Genomic DNA, 18,225 nt, shown 5'->3' on the forward strand with positions numbered 1-18,225 from the left:
ACAGAGGGTCATTTGGAGCGTCACTCGGAGCGTCACTCGGAGCGTCACTCGGAGTGTCACTTGGAGAGTCACTTGGAAGGTCACTTGGAGGGTCACATGCAGGGTCACATGAACAACCACCAGGAGGCCCTGGGCCAAGCTGGGATTGGAGCTTGGGTTGACCTGAGTCCAGCACCTGGGAGGACGTTTGCCCCCTGAGGGTCCCGGTCACCTGTGCTGCTCTCGGGGGAGCCGGCCCCCAGCCGGGTGGGGGGATGTCGTCGTCTGCCTCACGGGGTCCGGCCCCCTTCCTGTCCTGCTCCATGGGTGCGCAGACACCACGGCCGCCCACGCCTCGCCAGGACTATGGTTAATGAGCAGCCCGCTGCCGTGGGAGGGCCCTGCCGCCGCAGATAAGGGCCGCGGGCCCCGGGGAGCACTGTCCCTCCTCCCCTCCGTCTGTCCTGGGAGCGGAGCCCAGGATCGAGGCCCGACCATGGCCCAGCTGGTGGAATGTGTTCCCAACTTCTCAGAGGGGAACAACCAGCAGGTGAGGGGGAGCGGAGGGCTTAGGGCCAGGAGAGGGGTGCTCGGTGCGGGTCTGGGGAGCGGGTCTCCCCTGTCCTCAGCCATGGGGAGGAGCCCATGAGGCCGGGACTCGAAGGGGCCGACGAGGGCTGAGGAAGAGGCCGGGGGATGGGCAGGCAGGCAGGGGTCCCCACACCTTCTCAGGTGGGCTCTGCTCTTACCCCCCCGTTACCGAGGAGGACACTGAGGCACAGGGAGTTGGAGCAGGCCCCCGACGGCCACAGAGCCCTGCTCCCGACCACCGGGCTGTCCTGCTGCCACAGAAGGTTCTAGGCCCTTCACTCACCTCCCCCCGACCCTGGGACTGCTTGGGGGGCCAGCACCCTGACCCTCTGTGACTTTGGCCCATAGGTCACCTTCTTGAAGCCCAGCAGTCCCTCCATCTGGGTTCTGATTCCTGCCTCAGTTTCCCCTCTTTTCCCTCCTCTTGCTGACCCCAAGAAACACGGGCGGGCCTCCCTGGGCCTGCGCTCTTGGAGGGATTCCCACACGCTCAGTGCTGGCTCCTTAGGCCCCTGCGTGGGTGGTGGTTGGGCCGGCAGGAGAGGCGCGGCTCTTCTGAGGCTCCTGTCCCTTCTTCCAAGTGGGGAAACTGAGGCACGGGGTCGGGCTCTCCTCCCCAGGTGATTGACGCCATCTCCCGAGCCGTGACCCAGACCCCGGGCTGTGTGCTGCTGGACGTGGACGCCGGCCCCTCCACCAACCGCACTGTCTACACCTTCGTGGGGCAGCCCCGGGCCGTGGTGGAGGGGGCCCTGAACGCCGCCCGGGCGGCCTTCCAGCTCATCGACATGAGCCAGCACCGGGGTGAGCGCGGCGGCCGGCTCCGCCCCGGGCACGGGGCAGCGGCCTAGGGCTGGTCCCGGGAGGGCCCCCGGGGGTCTCGGGCCGCCCGTGTTTCAGGGGTGCCCAGCGCCGGCATCCCGCGCAGGCCTGGGGGGCGCCCGGGGGGCGAGGATGCGGGAGCCGGCCGTCCAGTGGACCGTCCAGGGCGGCCGGGGTCAAAGGTTGAACACACAGGGAGAGGTCAAGAGGGCAGGGTCTCTGGCCACTGGGCGGGGCGGGGGACCCACAGGTGATCCCAGCGGGTGAGCGAGGAAGCTAATCCCAGCCAGGGGCTCCCCATGCCGTGGGGCACGTGGCGGGGGCCCAGGTTTGGGGGAGGCCGCTCCGGACGCTGCGGGGCGGAGGGCCGGGCGGCCAGTGGGAGCGCGGCGCCCACCCGGGCACTGAGCCCCGTGGCTCCGAGGGGGACCTGGCCCGCTGGCTCTTGTGGGGTCCCTGCGGCGGAGGGTGGGGTGCGGCGGGGCGTCCAGGAGCCCTCTGAGCGCCCGGCCCAGCCTCCCCTTCCTCCGCCCCTGTCCCTGCAGGGGAGCACCCCCGGATGGGCGCCCTGGACGTGTGCCCCTTCGTGCCCGTGAGGGGCGTCACCATGGATGAGTGTGTGCTCTGTGCCCAGGCCTTTGGCCGGCGGCTGGCGGAGGAGCTGGGCGTGCCGGGTGAGTGTGCCAGGAGGGGCCCCCCAGGGCAGGGCCCCCACCGCCCGTGGGGACCTCAGGGTCTCGGCCGACCGTCAGGGGCAGGGCCACCGCTTCCTAAGGGAATGACATCCTCTGGGGAGGTCAGACCCGGAGACCAGGGCGCCAGTGGGGGGCCGGGGGAGCCCCTCGGGGCCACGGGGGACGGGGCGGGAGCGCGCAGGGCGGGAGGGGCCAGGGCGGCAACGCATGGTCCTGGGGACCCCGGGCTGCTGGGGCACGTTGCCTTCTAGAAGGAACCAAACACGCTTTCCTTCCTCCTTCCCTCTACTTCTAACTCCTGGCATCGGGGACACTGTGGAGGAGGGGCAGCAGGGTGGGGCCGCCCTGCCCCGGGGTGGGGCGCAGAGGAGGGGTCCCCGCCCAATCGGAGGCCCCATCAGTGACCCCCACACCCTCCTGAGAGGCCCGTGGATGTGGTAAGGGGGCGCAGGAAGTGGGCCGGTGCAGGCCACAGGAGGGTTCAGCTCGCGTGTCCAGCACCAGGGCCCTGACCCCCGGGGAGCCTACCCCTGTCCCTGACCCCCCATCCCTGACCCCCATCCCTGCCCCCACCCCGTGCCCCCTGCCCCCCATGCCCTCGCAGTGTACCTCTACGGGGAGGCGGCGCGGACCGCGGGGCGCAGGGCCCTGCCGGCCATCCGGGCAGGGGAGTATGAGGCCCTCCCCGACAAGGTGCGTGTCCTGGCGGGGGTGGGGGGGTGCAGGGTGGGCCTGCACGGGGGTGCCCAGCTCCTTCCCTGACGGGCGGGGCCCTCCCCTCCCGGGGGTCGCCACAGCCCGGTGCGTCTCCCCGCAGCTCAAGCAGGCTGAGTGGGCGCCCGACTTTGGCCCCAGCTCCTTCGTCCCCCGCTGGGGGGCCACGGCCACGGGCGCTCGGAAGTTCCTCATCGCCTTCAACGTCAACCTGCTCGGCACCCGGGAGCAGGCGCATCGCATCGCCCTCAACATCCGGGAGCAGGGCCGGGGCCGGGACCAGGTGAGGGGCTCCCCAGCCTGGGCGTCCACGGGCGTCCACGGGCGTCCACAGCTGCGGCAGGTAGAGCCCTTGTTAGGGTCTCGCAGGATTCCATACTCCTGGGGGGACACCTGCTTTGGAGTCCCCCCCACAGCTCCAGGTGCCCCGGGTTCCCCCAGGTACCCCCCGGGGACTGCAGGTGCCCCCCACCCCCTGCCAGACAACGAGGCCCCGGGAGCAGCATGTAAGAGCAACATAGCAGCAGGGCACACCCCGAATCCCTCTTTTTGTTCCTGCTGAATCTAGAGCCCAGAGGTCCGTCAGGTGGGCCCAGGAGCGCAGAGCATGCCTCTGGGCTGGGGGTGGGGTGGCAGGGACAAGCGCGGGAGCGGGGGTGGGGGGACCCAGGTGGGCTCCCAGCGCGCGGTGTGGGCGGGGTGCTGGGGGCAAAGCTGTGTGAGCCTGGTGCCCGCGGGGGCCTCAGGGTCCCTGTGGGTGGCCCGTCCCCTGCTGGCTCGGCGAGGAGCAAGGGCGCCAGCCGGGGGTGGGGCAGAAGCGCAGCCCCTGCGGGTCCGGGGCCTGGGGGGGGCAGGGCCTGAGCCGGAGTCTCCCTCGTAGCCAGGGCGCCTGAAGAGGGTCCAGGGCATCGGCTGGTACCTGGATGAGAAGAACCTGGCCCAGGTGTCCACAAACCTCCTGGACTTCGAGGTCACAGCGCTGCATACGGTCTACGAGGAGATCTGCAGAGAAGCTCAGGTGGGCGGGGGCGTCCCCGGGGGAGGGGGGTCCCTCCGGGTGGGCGGGGCGGGTCCCAGGACACCCTCAGGGCATCTTCTGTGCCCCCCGCCCCGACACTGTCCCGGGACGTCTGCAGGAGCTGAGCGTCGCGGTGGTGGGCTCGCAGCTGGTGGGCTTGGTGCCCCTGAAGGCCCTTCTGGACGCCGCCGCCTTCTACTGCGAGAGGGAGAACCTCTTCATCCTGGAGGAGGAGCACCGCGTCAGGCTGGTGGGCCGGGACCCCGTGAGGGGCGGGGCGGGGGGGCAGTGAGCTTGGGGCGCCTGCACGGGTCTGCAGGCCGGGCCCCCTCCCGCTCGCCTGCCGCCTCCTCCGAGGCCACGCCGTCGTCACACCAGGGAGGCCACAGGGGTTTCTCTGTCCCGTCCTGTAACCCCTCCCCTCAGAGGACGCCACCACCTCTGGCCACCGGGCGTGTGCTGGTGGCACCCGCTGGGGCAGAGGTCGCGCCCTCCCGAGTCAGGCCCGCGCCCCGGGTGGGTGGCTTTGGGGGCACGGCCGTCGTAGCAGGAGGAAGCGTCCAGCCCATGAACGTGGGCTCTCCGCTTATTTACATTTCCTTTAATTTATTTCAACAACGTTTTGTAGTTTTTATCGTTCCGGTCTTGGTTAAGTTAACCAACTCCTATTTTATCCCTTTTCGTATTATGGTAAATGGCATCGTTTTTGCAACTTCTTCTTCCCGGTGCTCATCGTGAGTGCGTGGAAATGCTCTGGGTCTTGCGTGTTGACGCGCACCCCGCTCCCTTCCTCAACTCGCTTGTTAGCTCTCGGTGCTTGAAGGGTTCGGTTCAAATACTGTGCTTCACCCTTCGCTGAAGAGACTGTCCTTCTCCCGGTGGATGGTCTTTCCTGCTTTGTCGAAGATGAGTTGACCGTAGAGTTGAGGGTCCACTTTTGGGTTCTGTGGATCTATGCGTCTGTTTCTGGGCCAGTTCCTACTGGAAAAGAAAAAAAAAAAGGAAATGCTTTCATCTCTCCTGCATTTATTTATTCCTTATTGACGTGTTTGATGCTCTTCCGTATTTCTTGCCGTGTTGTTTCGTATTCTTTACCGGAGAGTTGTGCTGTCCGCAGTCTTTGAAGGTCCGATTTTGCAATTGCTGCACCTGTTCACTTCGTCACGGCGACTTGCTGCTTCATGTGTTTTGTGATTTTCAGTCGGGCGTGCGTGCTCTTTGCGACTTTATCTGTGGCAATTCTTGGACGCCCGGGTTTAAAGTGTGCATTCGCCTCTGTTGGGTCTTGGATGCGTGATCACACGGGGCCCCGCGGACTCAGTCTTTTGCTTGGAGCTTTGGAACTACGTGGCTTGTGGTTAGAATTCCCAGGAAGGGTTTTTCCTGCTTCACCAAAGGGAAGGCAGAGACAGAAGTATCCCAATTGCATCCTTAAGGGTTTTTTTTTCTTTGCTTGCTTGTTTTTGTTGTTGTTTTGTTTAATCCTAGTTCATGCTTGGAGATGTCCCCTTGCAGAGGCCTCCGGCCTGACCCTCACTTTTCACTCTCGTAAGGGGCTGCCAGAGGCTCTCAGATGCACCGGGGTGGAGCCAGCTTGAGGGTGAGCAGGGCTCCCTTTCTGGTCATTTCTGGCCTTCAGTGAGCTCCTTTACATCCTGGCAGCTTAGCCAGGCATTTAATTAATTTTTAAATTTTGTCTTCCCGAGGTCTTCTGTGCAGGAGGGCTCTGCTTTAGCACTCGCTGAGGACTCCGTGGGCTCTCTCTTACTATTTCCATGTCCTCAGGGAGACCTCCCGGCCACCCTCTGCCCCTGGGACTCTGCTGCCTTGTTTCTCTCAACGGGCACTTGTCGCCCCCCAGCTTGGTTCAAAGTGTCCACTCAGCTCAGCACAGCTGGCGAACGCCGTGGCCTGCGGCACATAAAGTGTCGTGAATATTTTTTGGTGGAAACATTTCTAAGGTTAAATGGAGCTTGTTCCATGAGGTGGAATCTAGTTTTCCTCGTAGAACAAGACTCGTTTGGGTGGATCAGGCAGCCCCTGGGCTTTACAAGTTGCGACAACCGACACCCAGTGAATTATGAATCTTGTCCAAAGGGGTAGTTTTGTTGGTCCCTTTCAGGGATGGCTCACGTGTGTGCTGGTGCCTGTGGGACGCACATGGCTTAGAAGGAGGGCCCCTCCTGTGTCTGGGTGTCGGTTCCCCTGTGGGCGAAGATGGGTGGGTGGGGGCCCTGCTCCGGGCTGGGGGCCTTCCCGGAAGCCAGCGGTCGGCAAACTCCTGGGGGTGGGCATGCGGCCAGCTACGCTCCCCGCACAAAGCTGGATCAGGGCAGGGGTGCCACCGTGAGCTCCGGGAGGCCCCCACCACTCGGGGGCCTGGCTCAGGCCGGGGGTCGAGGAGGCTTGACATCATTGGCCCCTTTTTCCAGGTGGTGAACCGGCTGGGCCTGGACTCTCTGTCCCCGTTCAACCCTAAGGAGCGGATCATCGAGTGAGCCCCCGCGGAGCCCTGCCTCAACCCTTTCAGAGCCCCCGGGTAGTCCCTTGCTCGTCACGGCACCGGGGCCTGGGCCAGCCGGGCGGCCGGGGGCTGCTTGGAGGACACGGTGGGCCCCGACACCACCCTGCCGGGCCGCCACGGGGGCTTGTCGTGCCCGTGGCCCGTGGTGGTGAGGGGGCGTGTGGGGAGCGGCCGCGGTCGGGGCACAGCCTGCGGATCAGCCGGCCCCTCCCCTCAGGTACCTGGTGCCCGACGGCGGGCCCGAGCCGAGCCTGGTGGACCAGCCGCTGCGTGCCTTTGTCCGGGCGGTGGGCGCCCGCTCCGCGGCCCCCGGGGGCGGCTCCGTGGCAGCGGCCAGTGCGGCCCTGGTGAGCGCGGCGAGGGCGGCGGGCGGCGGCTGAGGGGCCTGGCCCGGGCCCGGGGCTCACGCTCCCGCCCGCGCAGGGCGCCGCGCTGGCCTCCATGGCCGGCCTCATGACGTACGGGCGGCGCCAGTTTGAGCACCTGGATGCCACCGTGCGGCGCCTCGTCCCGCCCTTCCACGCCGCCGCGGCCGCGCTGACGGAGCTGGTGGACGCCGACGCCCGAGCCTTCCGGGCCTACCTGGTGAGTGCTCGAGGGAGGCCGCCGGAGCGGGGGACGTGGCGGGGCCGGGGGTCGCCCGCCAGGGAGCCTGGGGGGGACGCGGTCCCGCAGCTATCGCGCCCCCCGGTGACGCAGGCCGAGGCCGGGGCTCGGAGGGGCAGCGCTCGCCGGTCTCGGGCGCTGGAGACGCTGCGGCCACAGGCAGAGCTGGGAGGCTCCACGCCCCGCTCGCCTACCCAAGGAGGGGGGGGGCATGGGGGTTGGTCGGGGGTCAGGCGGGGTCGGGTGGCGGTCGGTGGATGGGGGTTAGGCAGTGGGTCAGGCAGAGGTCAGGGGGGTCAGGCAGGGATCAGACGGGGGTCAGACGGGGGTCAGGCAGCAGGTCAGGAAGGTCAGGCGGTGGTCAGGCGAGGGTAGATGGGGGTCAGGCGGGGTCAGGCGGGTTCAGGTGGGGGGCGACGAGCTGGGAACCGGGGGCAGGGGATGCAGCACTTGCGGGATGATCAGAGACGTGAGTCCAGCACCAAAGACCACCCCCTGCGTCGGGGTCCTGAGCAGTTCGTGGTGGAAGGACCCGGGAGAGGCGTGAGCTCACCGCCGCCAGCTGCCCCAGGGGCTTCCAGACGGGGCCACCTCACGGGCGGGCCTGGCCGAGGGGAGTCAGGGTGGCAGGGGCCCCCGGGCTCTGATGACCCCAGTGACGTCCAGGGCACGCCGTGCACCCCCAGAGTGAAGGCTGGAACCAGGGGAGCCATCGAGGTCTCGCCAGGTTAGCGCCTGGCACTGAAGGTCACGGCCTCGGGAGGCAGGACATCCAGCGCCTTCTTCCATCTGTTTCTAGACGTAAATTTGATTGACGCACTGTCCAGGGTAGGCGAGGACGCGGTTCAGAGCTCACAGGACAGGCTGGGGGTGAGCAGCCCTGCGCCCAGGGCAGGCGCGTTTCTAGGACACGCGTCCCGAGATGCTTGTATTGGCGAAAAGCCAGTTTTTCTTTTTTCCTCATTTCCCGCACAAGTGGCGTCATACGTGTTCTTGGCTTCCCTCTGGGGCTCGTCACATGACGCTCGGTTAGGGCTGCTTCTATGTGCTGCGTAGAGACCACAAGCCGCCAGCTGCCACTGCAGGTCTTCCCTGGCCCGTGGTGACCGCGTTGTGACCGGTAGATCCAGCCTATGTCCAAAATACTCTGAACGGAAAATGCATTTAACACCCGGGCCGCGGCGCACGGCAGGGCAGCTGGGCACACGCAGGGGGCGGCGGCGGGCGAAGCCCTCAGGCAGGGCCTCCCCCGTGAGTCGAGCAGCTCGTGTGAGGACCGAATGCCCGCCGGGACCCACGGGACGGCCGGGACCGCGCAGCACTGGCCTGGCAAAGACCCGCTGCGAAGCGCCAAGCGCTGCTCCCACTGTATGCACATCACTCCCGCCGCCGCCGCGACGTCAGAACATCCTAGGTCGGACCGTGTAGGCGGGGGCCCGTCGTGTCCTGTGCACGTCTGGGGGGGACACTGCACGGGAAGCCAAACACGAACTGCAACGGGAGGCGGGGAGGCAGGTGGCCTGAGGGGTACAGGGAAACCCCGGCTCCCTGCGCAAGTGCCTTGGCCTCCCGACCGGGAGAAGCAGGGCCTGGGGTCGCCCCAATCCCCAAGGGTCTGCAGAGGAGCCGCTTCCTCCCGGGTCAGGGCCCACGGGCGTGAGGACCACGTGGGGGGGGACCGAACCCCGGGGGATGGGCTGGGCTTTGTCCGTGGGCAGGAGCTGTGGGGGTGGCGGCCGGGGTTCGTTCGGCCTCCGGTTGGAGACTCAGCCGCATCCAGAAGGGACACGCTCCGCAGCCGGCCGGGCCCTGGTCCTCGTGGGCGGGATGTCAGTGTGTGAGGGAGACGCTTGGGCAGAAGCAGGGGTGCGGGGTGGGTGCCCAACATAGCGGCCGGCGTGAGCACTGGCGGGAGGAGGGCCCCAGCTGGTACGGGTGGGAGTGGAGGGGCGTGGAGGGGGCAGGGGTGGGGGGTAGGGGGCATGGTGGGGGTGTAGGGGGAGTAGGGGTGGGGTGTGGGGAGGTATAGGGGGTGTGGGGGAACAGGGTGAGGGTGTAGGGGGGAGCAGGGATGTAGAGGGGTGTAGGGGGATGTGGGTGGGGGTGTAGGGGGGAGCAGTGGTGTAGAGGGGTGTAGGGGTGTGTGGGTTTTGGGGGGCAGGGTGGGGTGTAGAGGGCAGGGTGGGGGTGTAGGGGGGAGTGGGGGTGTAGAGGGGTGTAGGGGGGTGTGGGTGTGGGGGACAGGTTGGGGGTGTAGGGAGTATAGGGGGCTTAGAGGGGTGTAGGGGGCAGGGCTGGGGTAGCACACCTGGTGCAGCGGCCGGGGTTAGGGCCCAGGCAGTGACGGGAGCCCGTGCTGCTGCGGTCCCCTGGACCCTGAGCCCCCCGTGCCCTCATCCCCACAGTGGGAGCCTCGGCACCGGTCGGCAAGGCTGCTCCGAGGGGCGTCCGTGCCCTGGGACCCCCGGCCGTGGTGTGGACGCTGTCCCGGCCCCACGCGGACTCTCTGGGTGGCCCCAGGCCGCGGCCGCTGCTCACCCCACGTGTTTGGTGTCCTCTTCTCCCAGGAGGCAACGAAGCTGCCCAAGAGCACGGAGGAGGAGAGGGACACGTGAGTGCCACGGGGACACTGGCGCCCTGCCCTCGGAGCCCTTCCATCTGCCCCGGGTCCCCTCCCGCTCTGGGCTGGGCGGAGGGGGACGGGGCAGGCGGGCCCCAGGTGTCCGGGCCCTGACCGGCAGCCCCTGTGGATCCAGGCGGGCGGCGGCCCTGCAGGAGGGGCTGCGGCAGGCGGTGGCCGTGCCCCTGGCGCTCGCGGACACGGTGGCCTCGCTGTGGCCGGCGCTGCAGGAGCTGGCGCGCTGCGGGAACCTGGCCTGCCGGTCGGACCTGCAGGTACGGGGAGGGGCCCGGCCTCCTGCTGCAGGGGGGCCGCGGGGAGGGTCGTGGGTGCTGGCCAAGGGACCTCCGAGGGCCTCCTTGACTCACCTGGACCTCGGGCCCACCCCAGCTCCGCCGCGGACCCCCGGAGACCCCACCTTCCCGCCCCCGTTGCTCGGCCCTTGCTCGGGGGAGAACCCTGGCTGGGAGCCCGCGCGGCGGAGCCTCGTCTCGTCAGGGGAGGGCGTAGGCTCTGAGCCTGGAGGGCAGGGCAGGAGCCCCCCCGCGCGTGCACCCCCGGGGCTCTGCAGGCGGGCTGCCCTGCACCCCTAGAGGACTGGGGACCCTCGGGTGACGAGGCCCGCGTGGTGGAGGGGCAGGGGAGCGCGCCCGCCCAGGCCACGGCCGCGGCTCCGCTCTCCCCTGCTGCAGGTGGCGGCCAAAGCCCTGGAGACCGGCGTGTTTGGTGCGTATTTCAACGTGCTCATCAACCTGAAGGACATCACGGACGACGGGTTTAAGGACCAGGTGGGCAGGAGGCGCCCGGGGCTCGGCCCGCAGTGGGACCCGGCGGTGGCTTTGGCACTACGGTGCCACCACGTGGTCTGGGGAGTGTCCCCTGTAAGATGCCTCTGGGTCCCGACCACATAGGTGTCGACTTGCAGGCTGGGCCGCGTGAGCCCCTCCGGGCTCGGGGTCACAGCCCTGCCCCCTGCGGTTGCTGCCACAGTGGGAAGACCCGGGGGGGGGGCCTGCTGTCCTCAAATCTCAGGAGAGCGCTGTGAGGAGTTGGGGGCCCCCAGGTCGGGGGCTTGGGACCACCCGGAGAGGACAGGCCGGGGAGCATGGCAGGGACACAGGGCGGCCGGGACCCGGGGCTGGTGAGGACGGGCTCAGGTGCAGGGTGACGCCCGGGCCGTGTCTGCCAGACCCGCCAGCACATCACCAGGCTCCTGCAGGACGCCAAGACCCAGGCAGCGCTGGTGCTGGACCACCTGGAGGCCCGGCAGGAGTGACCGTGGCCGGGACACCGCGCGGACGCCGTGCCCCTCCACGCCCCTCCCCTTCCCACGGGCAGGCCCTGCCCAGCGACACAGCCTCCAGACATGTCCCTGTGGGGCCCCGCGTGGGCTGGGGGGTCAGGGGTGCGCTTGGGGAGCGAGTCATCCCCCATCACCTGCCACCCTGAGTAAAGTGATGATGCACCAGTGCCCGTGTGGTGTGACTGGAGGTGGCTGGAGAAGGGACGGCGGGCTCAGTGGGCGGGGATGGGCCGAGATGCGTGGGCATGGGGACAGGGGTCAGAGGAGTCAGGGGACACGCCGGTCCCAGGGTTCCACAGATGCGTGAGCCAGGCCCCTGGAGCCCGAGCCGGGCCAGGGGTCACTGGGAGCTCCCAGGGCTGGGGCCGTCCCCGCCCGGCCCCCCTCACACCTCCTTAGCAGGAGCTCCCGGGGCCTGGTCGGTACTTAGAGAGACTCCTACTCAAAAACGTGTTTTATTCACTCATCCTTCCCCCGTATTTTCATTGTGAAATGTAAGAAACATTCAGAAACCACGGCCAACAGCTCAACGGCTTGTGACCATGTCCCGGGTGGCCCTCTCTGGTCTGAAAATCCCCCCAACTCCCAGGACCCTGCTCGACGGCCCCTGAACCCATTGCCCTGTTGGCCCGTGTGCAGACGCGAGCTCGGCGGCTTGCTGACCTCAGAGCCCTCGGACCCCTGTGGTCCGGCCTGTCGTTCAAAGCCCCCGTTTCCTTGTTGGTCTGCAGCTTGGACGACCTGTGCACTGTGGGGGGGGGGGTGCGTGGGCCCCTGCTATCATCAGTGGGTTTCTTTAATTCGGTTATTAATTGGCTTATGTCACTGGCTGCTGCCACGTTAGGGGCATAAATATCCACAACTGCCCGATCTTGTTGGAAAGACCCTTTTGTCTTGGTGTAAACGCTTTATGATGAGAGACCCCTTCTCATCTCTTGTTACAGTCTCTTTGGTTTATTTTTATTTTTTTTAAGATTCATTCATTTATTTATTTACTTACTTACTTAGTAATAACTCCTCCTTATTTATTTATTCATGAGAGACACACAGAGAGAGAGAGGCAGAGACACAGGAGGAGGGAGAAGCAGGCTCCATGCCGGGAGCCCGACGCAGGACTCGATCTCGGGTCTCCAGGACCGCGCCCTGGGCCAAAGGCAGGCGCCAAACCGCTGAGCCACCCAGGGATCCCCTTTCTTTCTTTTAAAATCTAATTTGTGTGATAGAAGGACGGCCACTACTGGCATCTGTTAGCATGAGACAGGGGTCTCTGCCCCCCACTTTCAATCAGTAGGTGCCTTTGGGTCTAAAATGAGTCTCCTGTAGACACCACACGGAGGGGCCTTGCTTTTTTTTTATCCAGTCTGTGCCCCGTGTCTTCTGCTTGGAGCATTTAGCCCATTCACATTCAGAGGAACTATTGAGAGATACGAATTTAGTGCCATCCTATTACCTGTAAAGCCCGTTTCTGCAGATTGTCTTTGCTTCTTTCTGGTCTGTGTCACTCTGGGGCTCTCTCTTCTCTTACGGGATCCCCCTTAATATTTCTTGCAGGCCTGCTTTTGTGATCACGCCTTCTTTCAGTTTCTGTGCGTCCTGGAAGCTCTTTCTCTCTCCTTCCACTCTGAATGACGGCCTTGCTGGGCAAAGTATTCGTGGCTGCGTGTTTTTCTCATAATAGTGCCTGGATGTCACGCGAGCCCTTTCTCCCTGCCAGGTCTCTGCGGACAGGTCGGCCGCCAGCCTAATGTGTCTGCCCTTGTAGGTTAAGGAGCTGTTGTCCTGAGCTGCATTCGGGATTCTCTCTTTGCCTCTGGGATTTGCAAGCCCCCCTATTATAGTCGGGGTGCTGACCTATTTTTGTTGATTTTGGGGGGGGGCTCTCTGTGCCTCCTGGACTTGGAGGCCTGCTTCCTCCCCAGATTAGGGACATTCTCAGCTATGAATTGTTCAAATACTCCTTCTGCCTCCCCTTCTGAGATCCCGATTATTCGAATATTACTTTTTTGAGATTTTATTTGTTTATTCATGAGAGACATGGAGAGAGAGAGAGAGAGAGAGAGAGAGGCAGAGACACAGGCAGAGGGAGAAGCAGGCTCCATGCAGGGAGCCCGACGTGGGACTCGATCCCGGGACTCCAGGATCACGCCCTGGGCTGAAGGTGGTGCTAAACTGCTGAGCCTCCCCGGCTGCCCATATTATTTTATGGTGTCACTGATGTCTTGAATTCTTCCTTGGGGTGGAGTAGTTGTTTATCTCTATTTCTCAGCGTCCTTGTTCTCCATCATCTTGTCTTCTAAGTCCCTGACTCTCTTCCACCTGTTTTATCACAGCAGTTAAAGCCTCCACTCCTGAGAGCACCTCAGTAATGACATTTTTAAATTTCAGCCTGATTAGACTTTAGTTATTTCTCCACTGAGGGATTCTCTGGTTGTCTTCTGTGCTTTTCCCAGGCTCAGCTACCATCTTTATAATCATTTTGAATTCTGTTTCCGACATCTAATTTATACCCACGTTGACTAAATCCCTGGCAGTGAGTACTGCCTCCTGTTTTCACTTTTGGGGTGAGTTTCTCCATCTTGTCATTATGTCCAGAAAAGAATAGATGAAAGAGAGAGAGAAGGCAAAAATAGCAACAATACCAGAAAAATGCAAACAAAACAAACCAGAAGAAAACAGAAACAAAACAAAATAAGGAAAGAAAATCAAACAAGGAGTAACACAGAACGAAAGAGTAGACTAGATCCTGGGTGTATTTTGGTCTGTTTGCTAAAAGAAACTAGATCCAAAATAGGATTTTTCTTTCTATCCTGTTTTGGATCTAGTTTCTTTTAAGAAAGAAAAATTCATGTATATACAAAAATAAAATGAAATGCAATGAAAGGAAACCAAAAATAAAAAATATATACACGAAAAAATTTAAAAGGATTTAAAAAAGAATTGATAAAAGAAGAAAATAGCTGAAAAAAGGTAAAAGCAAAAGACTAAGGGATAATAAACCCACAAACGCTGTGCGCTCCTTCCCTGGGGCTCACTGGCGCCCACGGTTCCGCCACCCGTGACCTTGGCGCTGGCGGGATGCGCCCCGGCTCTTCGCGGGGAGGGGCCTGCTGCGCTTGCTCTCAGCTGACCGGCCCTGCGCCCTCTGCGCCCTCTGCACCCAGGGCCGGGCTCGGGGTCAGCCGCTCTGGTTTGCACCGTGTGGTGCCGTTCCCCCTCCCGAGGGCTCTCGGAACCTTCCAGAAAGTGGTTACTTTTCCGTCTGTAGAATTTCAGATCTCCCGCTGATTCCTCTGGTGTTCAGAACGATTTGAAAACTGGCTGGATTCCAGGGACCAGACGAAGTTAGGGTCCCCTACTCCTCCACCATCCTAACCCCCCCACCCCCCCCGCCCAGAGGCATTTTTAAAGCACTTTGGCTCAGTGTGGGGACAGAGCGGGGACCTCCCTGGTCAAACAGCTCAAGACCAGCTGGACAGGTGTGGGTTCCACGGTCGCTGTCCCGTGTGTACCCTGGGGGTGGTGTGGGCGACCTGTGCCCCAGGGGGGCAGGCCAGGTGGGGCTCCATGGTCAGTCCTGGCGGATGTGGACGGCCTGAATGTCCCCATGGCCGCCACGGGGGCCCTTGCTGGGCACGGACACAAGGAGGCTGGGCGCAGGAGGCAGTTCAAAGACTTTATTGGACTGGGCATGTGCACGGGGTGAGGGGGTGTGCAGGGCCTGCTGTCCCGGCTCAGTCTGGGGCACGTGACCTCCAGAGGCCAGGCGGAGACCTCGGGGGCGCCAGAGGGGCCAAGGAGTCCAGGGATGGGGCTGGGCTGAGCAAGGCCGGGGGAGCCAGGGCCGTGCCCATGAGGATCTGGAGCACTGGCCACCGGAGCCCTGCCAAGCCTCTGGGGCCCGGGGGGGGGGGTGGAGGGCAGAGGGCCGATGGGGGGACAGGAGGGGTGCAGGGTGGCGGGGTCCTCTGCAGGGCTGGGATGGGTGGGGGTCCTCCCTTCCTGACTTCACACCCACACCTGGAGACCTGGTGTCTGCACGTGCGGGACCTCTGGGTGAGTCTGAGTAGCACCACGGAGAGGAGGACGGTGCCCGCGGGGCTGGGGAGCCCGGGCTCGACGCGGGGGGCATGGGGCCGGGGGCACGGGGCCGGGGCAGAAGGGCGAGATGCAGGCTGGAAGCGGGGCCGGGGCTTGAGGCGAGGGCTGCCGGGCGGGGGGCACGGGCGTGGGTCTGGGGCGCTAGCAGATCCAGCGGATGAACCTGTCGAAGAAGCCGGGCTGCGCCAGGCTGTCATAGTCCTTCTCGCGGAAGATGGCAGTGGCGTCGCCCAGGCTGATCTTGGACAGCACGTCCGCGTCCACGTCGCTGCCCACGGCCACCACGGTGGGCACCACGTTCTGCTTGCGCATGGAGTGCACCGCCTCCTCCAGGCTGTCGTTGCCCGTGACGCCGTCGGTGAGGAACACGAAGGCCAGCTCGGCGTGGCGGCGCGCCCCGGCCCGGGCGCCGTGCACCACCTGGTTGATGGCGTGCACGATGCCCGCGCCCACGTGCGAGAAGGAGTTGAGGTAGCGCGCGTTCTCCAGCGCCTGGTGGATGACCGTGAGGTTGGACGTGAGCGGGAACTCCACCTGCTGCTCGCCGGGGCCCCCGAACTGCAGCATGGCCACGCGGGCGTTGAGCGGGTCGTCGTCCCTGCGCGCCAGCGTCAGCCGCCGGGACACCTCCTCCACGAAGCGCCGCGCCTTGTGGAAGTTCTGCTCGCCCAGCCGCTCCGAGCCGTCCAGCAGGAAGACGACGTCCACGGGCCGCTGTGTGCACTGCGCCACGTACAGCTCTGCGGGCAAAAGGGGTGATGGGCGGGCGACCGGGGGGGGGCCTCTGCCGGCCCTGCGCCCCCCTCCGTGCGCCCCCTCCCGCTGGAGCCGAGAGCCCGGGCCATGGGGCTGCAGCAGAGGACCCGCCATGGGGACCCCCGACCCGGGTCGGCCGAGAGTGCGCGGGGGCGCCCGGCCCCATCTTCTTGGAGCCGGTCGCCGTGTCTGCGGGCTTTGCTTTCACCAGATGTCCCCAAACCTGAGGGCTGAGGGGCTCGTCACCGTCCACCCGCTGGGCAGGGAGGGGACCCCAGAGGGCCGCAGTCCACAGCGGGCGCGGGGCGGAGGCTCAGGGAGGCTGTCTTCACATTCACGGTCGCGGGAAGACCCCGGACGCCAGGACCCACACCTGACCGTGACACTCCCCACCCCTCACTGTCGTCCTAGAGCTGCCCGAGGGGCCCGGGCCACGTCCCTCCCAGCTCGGGAGCTGCCGAGAGAGGAGCCTGCGTCCCCCGTGACGGGACGGCCCCGAGCAGGCAGTCCGCACGGCGCAGCCAGGGCAGGGGGCCCTGCTCCCCCGGGGGGTCACCACCTGGGACCAGCCACCGCGGCCACGCCTCCAGGGGACATGGGCACCGCAGCACAGCCCGGAAACCCACTCCTCGCCACACCGCCTCGGCCCACGCTCCACCGACGCGTGGCGGGCCCCTCGGCCGTGAGGCCTCACCCCGGCGTTGTGGGGGAAGGACCAGCCGGTCCTCGCGCCTGCACCCGGGGCCTCAGCCAGGGCCCCCGGGACGGGCGTGCGGGTTGCTGACGCCTGGGCCTGGACCGTGGGATCCCGCCGGGCGGCAGGTGCACCTCCTGGCACCAGGCCCAGCCCTCCGCCAGGCCCGGCCTCGGGTCCTGCGGGCACCGGCCGCCCGCCGCCCCCGCCGCACATCACTTCACCACAGCAACGCGTTCACATTCTTTTTTCAGCCTTTATAGAATGTTTAGGATGTGGCCCCAGCGCCAGAGGGACCCCGGGGCCTGTCACCACGCGGCGGGGGCTGGGCCACCCCACCGGGCAGCTCTCTGGCAGGAAAGATTTGTTTTTTTTTTTTTTTTAAGGAGCTTATATCAGTGACGTAGCTTATCGTGGCGGCAGCGCGGGTGGGAAGCAGCTTCTGCTTTAAATCCACGCGGCCAGAACTTGCTGGGCTACTAGCAAGTAGTCTGGGTGCCCCTGCGCCCCAGTTAGCACCAGCCCGACGCCTGTGGGGGTGCCTCCGCCAGGGAGGCCGGCAGAAGTGCCAAGGGGTGGCCTCGGGCACAGGCCGCAGGGGAAGCCGCGCGTTGGGGTCTCCGCTCGGCTCTTCCTGTCTGCCTAACGGCTCCCTCGAAGGCGCCCGGTCCTCACCCGCGGCCTGGGAGTATGACCTTGGGTGGCAGGGGGGACTGAATTCTGACCCGAGACGCCCTGGGTTGGCCAGTGAGCCCTAGGAGCCTCCACAAGGTGCTTATAGCAGGAGGCAGGGGGCAGGCCCCCAAGGGGACACGCTAGGTGGCAAGAGAGGCAGAGACGGGAGCTGGAGGAGGCAGGACGGGTGGTCCCCGGAGCCCCCGGAGAGCGCGGCCCTGCCCCCCCGGGATCCGGGGTTTCCGGCCTCCAGACGGACAGAGACTAGCCTGGTGGGCTGCCGGCCCCTCCGGGTGTGGGCGGCCCCGGGGCGTCAGCAGAGCGCCAGCGCGGTCTCGGGGTCACCCACGATATCCCTGTGCACCAGCTTAAACGTGTCAATGAACAGCTCCATCCAGTCCTGCCGCTCGCTGCCCGTGGCGAACTTGGCTCGCTCGGCGGTGTAGACCAGCACCGCCACCAGCCTGGAGTAGGCAGCCGGGTCCTGCGTGAACTCCGTGGCGTTTAGCAACTGTTGGATCAGGGGGATGGTCCTGGGGAAGGAGGCGTCCGGGCCCTCTTCCGTGCGGAGGAAGGTGACCGGGGGCTCGCCGCCAGGCCGCGGTCCATCTGCGGGGGCATCCAGAGAAGGCGATGAGGGCGGCGCCGGCGGGAGCAGGCCTGCAGCCGCCCTGGGGCCCGAGCGCACTGCGAGGGCCGGGCGCCTCCGTCCTCCGGGGACACTCGGGACCAAAGCCAGGAAGGCGTGTCAGGCTGAACGAGGGTCGGATGAGGTCGGGGGTACCCGGCAGCGTGGGGCGCGGGGGGCCAGCCCCAAAGCATGTGGCCGAGAACACGGGGGAAGCACCTCCGGGTCACTGCAGTCAGCACGCGTGGTGGTGTGGACACCGACCAACTCGGGTTGGCGTGGAGCAGCTCAGGGCCGAGCCCTGGACGACCCGGGCCCCTGGCAGCACCTGAGAACACTCACCGCCGCCCGGAGCATGTCGTGGGTGGGCCCCGGACCCCCTGAGAACACTCAGGACGAGGCTTGCGGTGACCAGTCCTTCTCGGCCCTTGAGTCTCCCCTCGTCACTGCCTGGGACGTCCCCCTGGGGACCTGGGCATGGCTCCTGCTCCCCCCCAGGCCC

The 18,225-nt window shown here is 65.5% G+C and overlaps 2 protein-coding genes across 4 annotated transcripts in view; one reads left to right on the forward strand and one right to left on the reverse strand.

Moving 5' to 3' along the window:
- The first annotated feature begins 217 nt into the window (after window positions 1-217).
- FTCD (formimidoyltransferase cyclodeaminase) lies at window positions 218-11,037 on the forward strand. Of its 2 annotated transcripts, none has more exons than XM_041735294.1 (14): window positions 218-529; window positions 1,191-1,374; window positions 1,938-2,066; window positions 2,692-2,780; window positions 2,905-3,084; window positions 3,682-3,819; window positions 3,938-4,069; window positions 6,252-6,313; window positions 6,561-6,690; window positions 6,767-6,928; window positions 9,517-9,560; window positions 9,706-9,844; window positions 10,262-10,357; window positions 10,779-11,037. In XM_041735294.1, exons 1-14 carry the CDS (start codon window positions 353-355, stop codon window positions 11,016-11,018), a joined length of 1,902 nt encoding a protein of 633 aa, XP_041591228.1. In that variant the 5' UTR covers window positions 218-352; the 3' UTR covers window positions 11,019-11,037. The 2 variants fall into 2 exon arrangements, with proteins under 2 accessions (XP_041591228.1, XP_041591227.1); XM_041735293.1 differs by having other exon boundaries at window positions 234-529; window positions 10,759-11,037.
- Window positions 11,038-14,532: 3,495 nt separating this feature from the next.
- COL6A2 (collagen type VI alpha 2 chain) overlaps window positions 14,533-18,225 on the reverse strand; it is a 33,221-nt gene continuing 29,528 nt past the window's right edge. Inside the window, exon 28 of one of the 2 annotated variants that reach the window (XM_041735000.1) lies at window positions 14,533-15,710. In XM_041735000.1, the coding sequence (XP_041590934.1) occupies window positions 15,112-15,710 (599 nt within the window). In that variant the 3' untranslated portion in view covers window positions 14,533-15,111. Of the gene's footprint in view, window positions 15,711-16,662; window positions 17,705-18,225 lie in introns of those variants that run through there. The other variant, XM_041734999.1, reaches the window with a different exon arrangement.

Source organism: Vulpes lagopus, chromosome 20 (genome assembly GCF_018345385.1).
Source record: "Vulpes lagopus strain Blue_001 chromosome 20, ASM1834538v1, whole genome shotgun sequence".
In the NCBI taxonomy this organism is placed as follows: Eukaryota; Metazoa; Chordata; class Mammalia; order Carnivora; family Canidae; genus Vulpes; species Vulpes lagopus.

Excerpts from the sequence above, each read along its gene's own strand:
- FTCD (XM_041735294.1), top strand. The coding sequence starts at position 353 with ATGAGCAGCCCGCTGCCGTGGGAGGGCCCTGCCGCCGCAGATAAGGGC. Across the intron at positions 3,820-3,937 it reads AGATCTGCAGAGAAGCTCAG|GAGCTGAGCGTCGCGGTGGT; the intron begins GTGGGCGGGGGC and ends GGACGTCTGCAG. Across the intron at positions 9,845-10,261 it reads CCTGCCGGTCGGACCTGCAG|GTGGCGGCCAAAGCCCTGGA; the intron begins GTACGGGGAGGG and ends CCCCTGCTGCAG.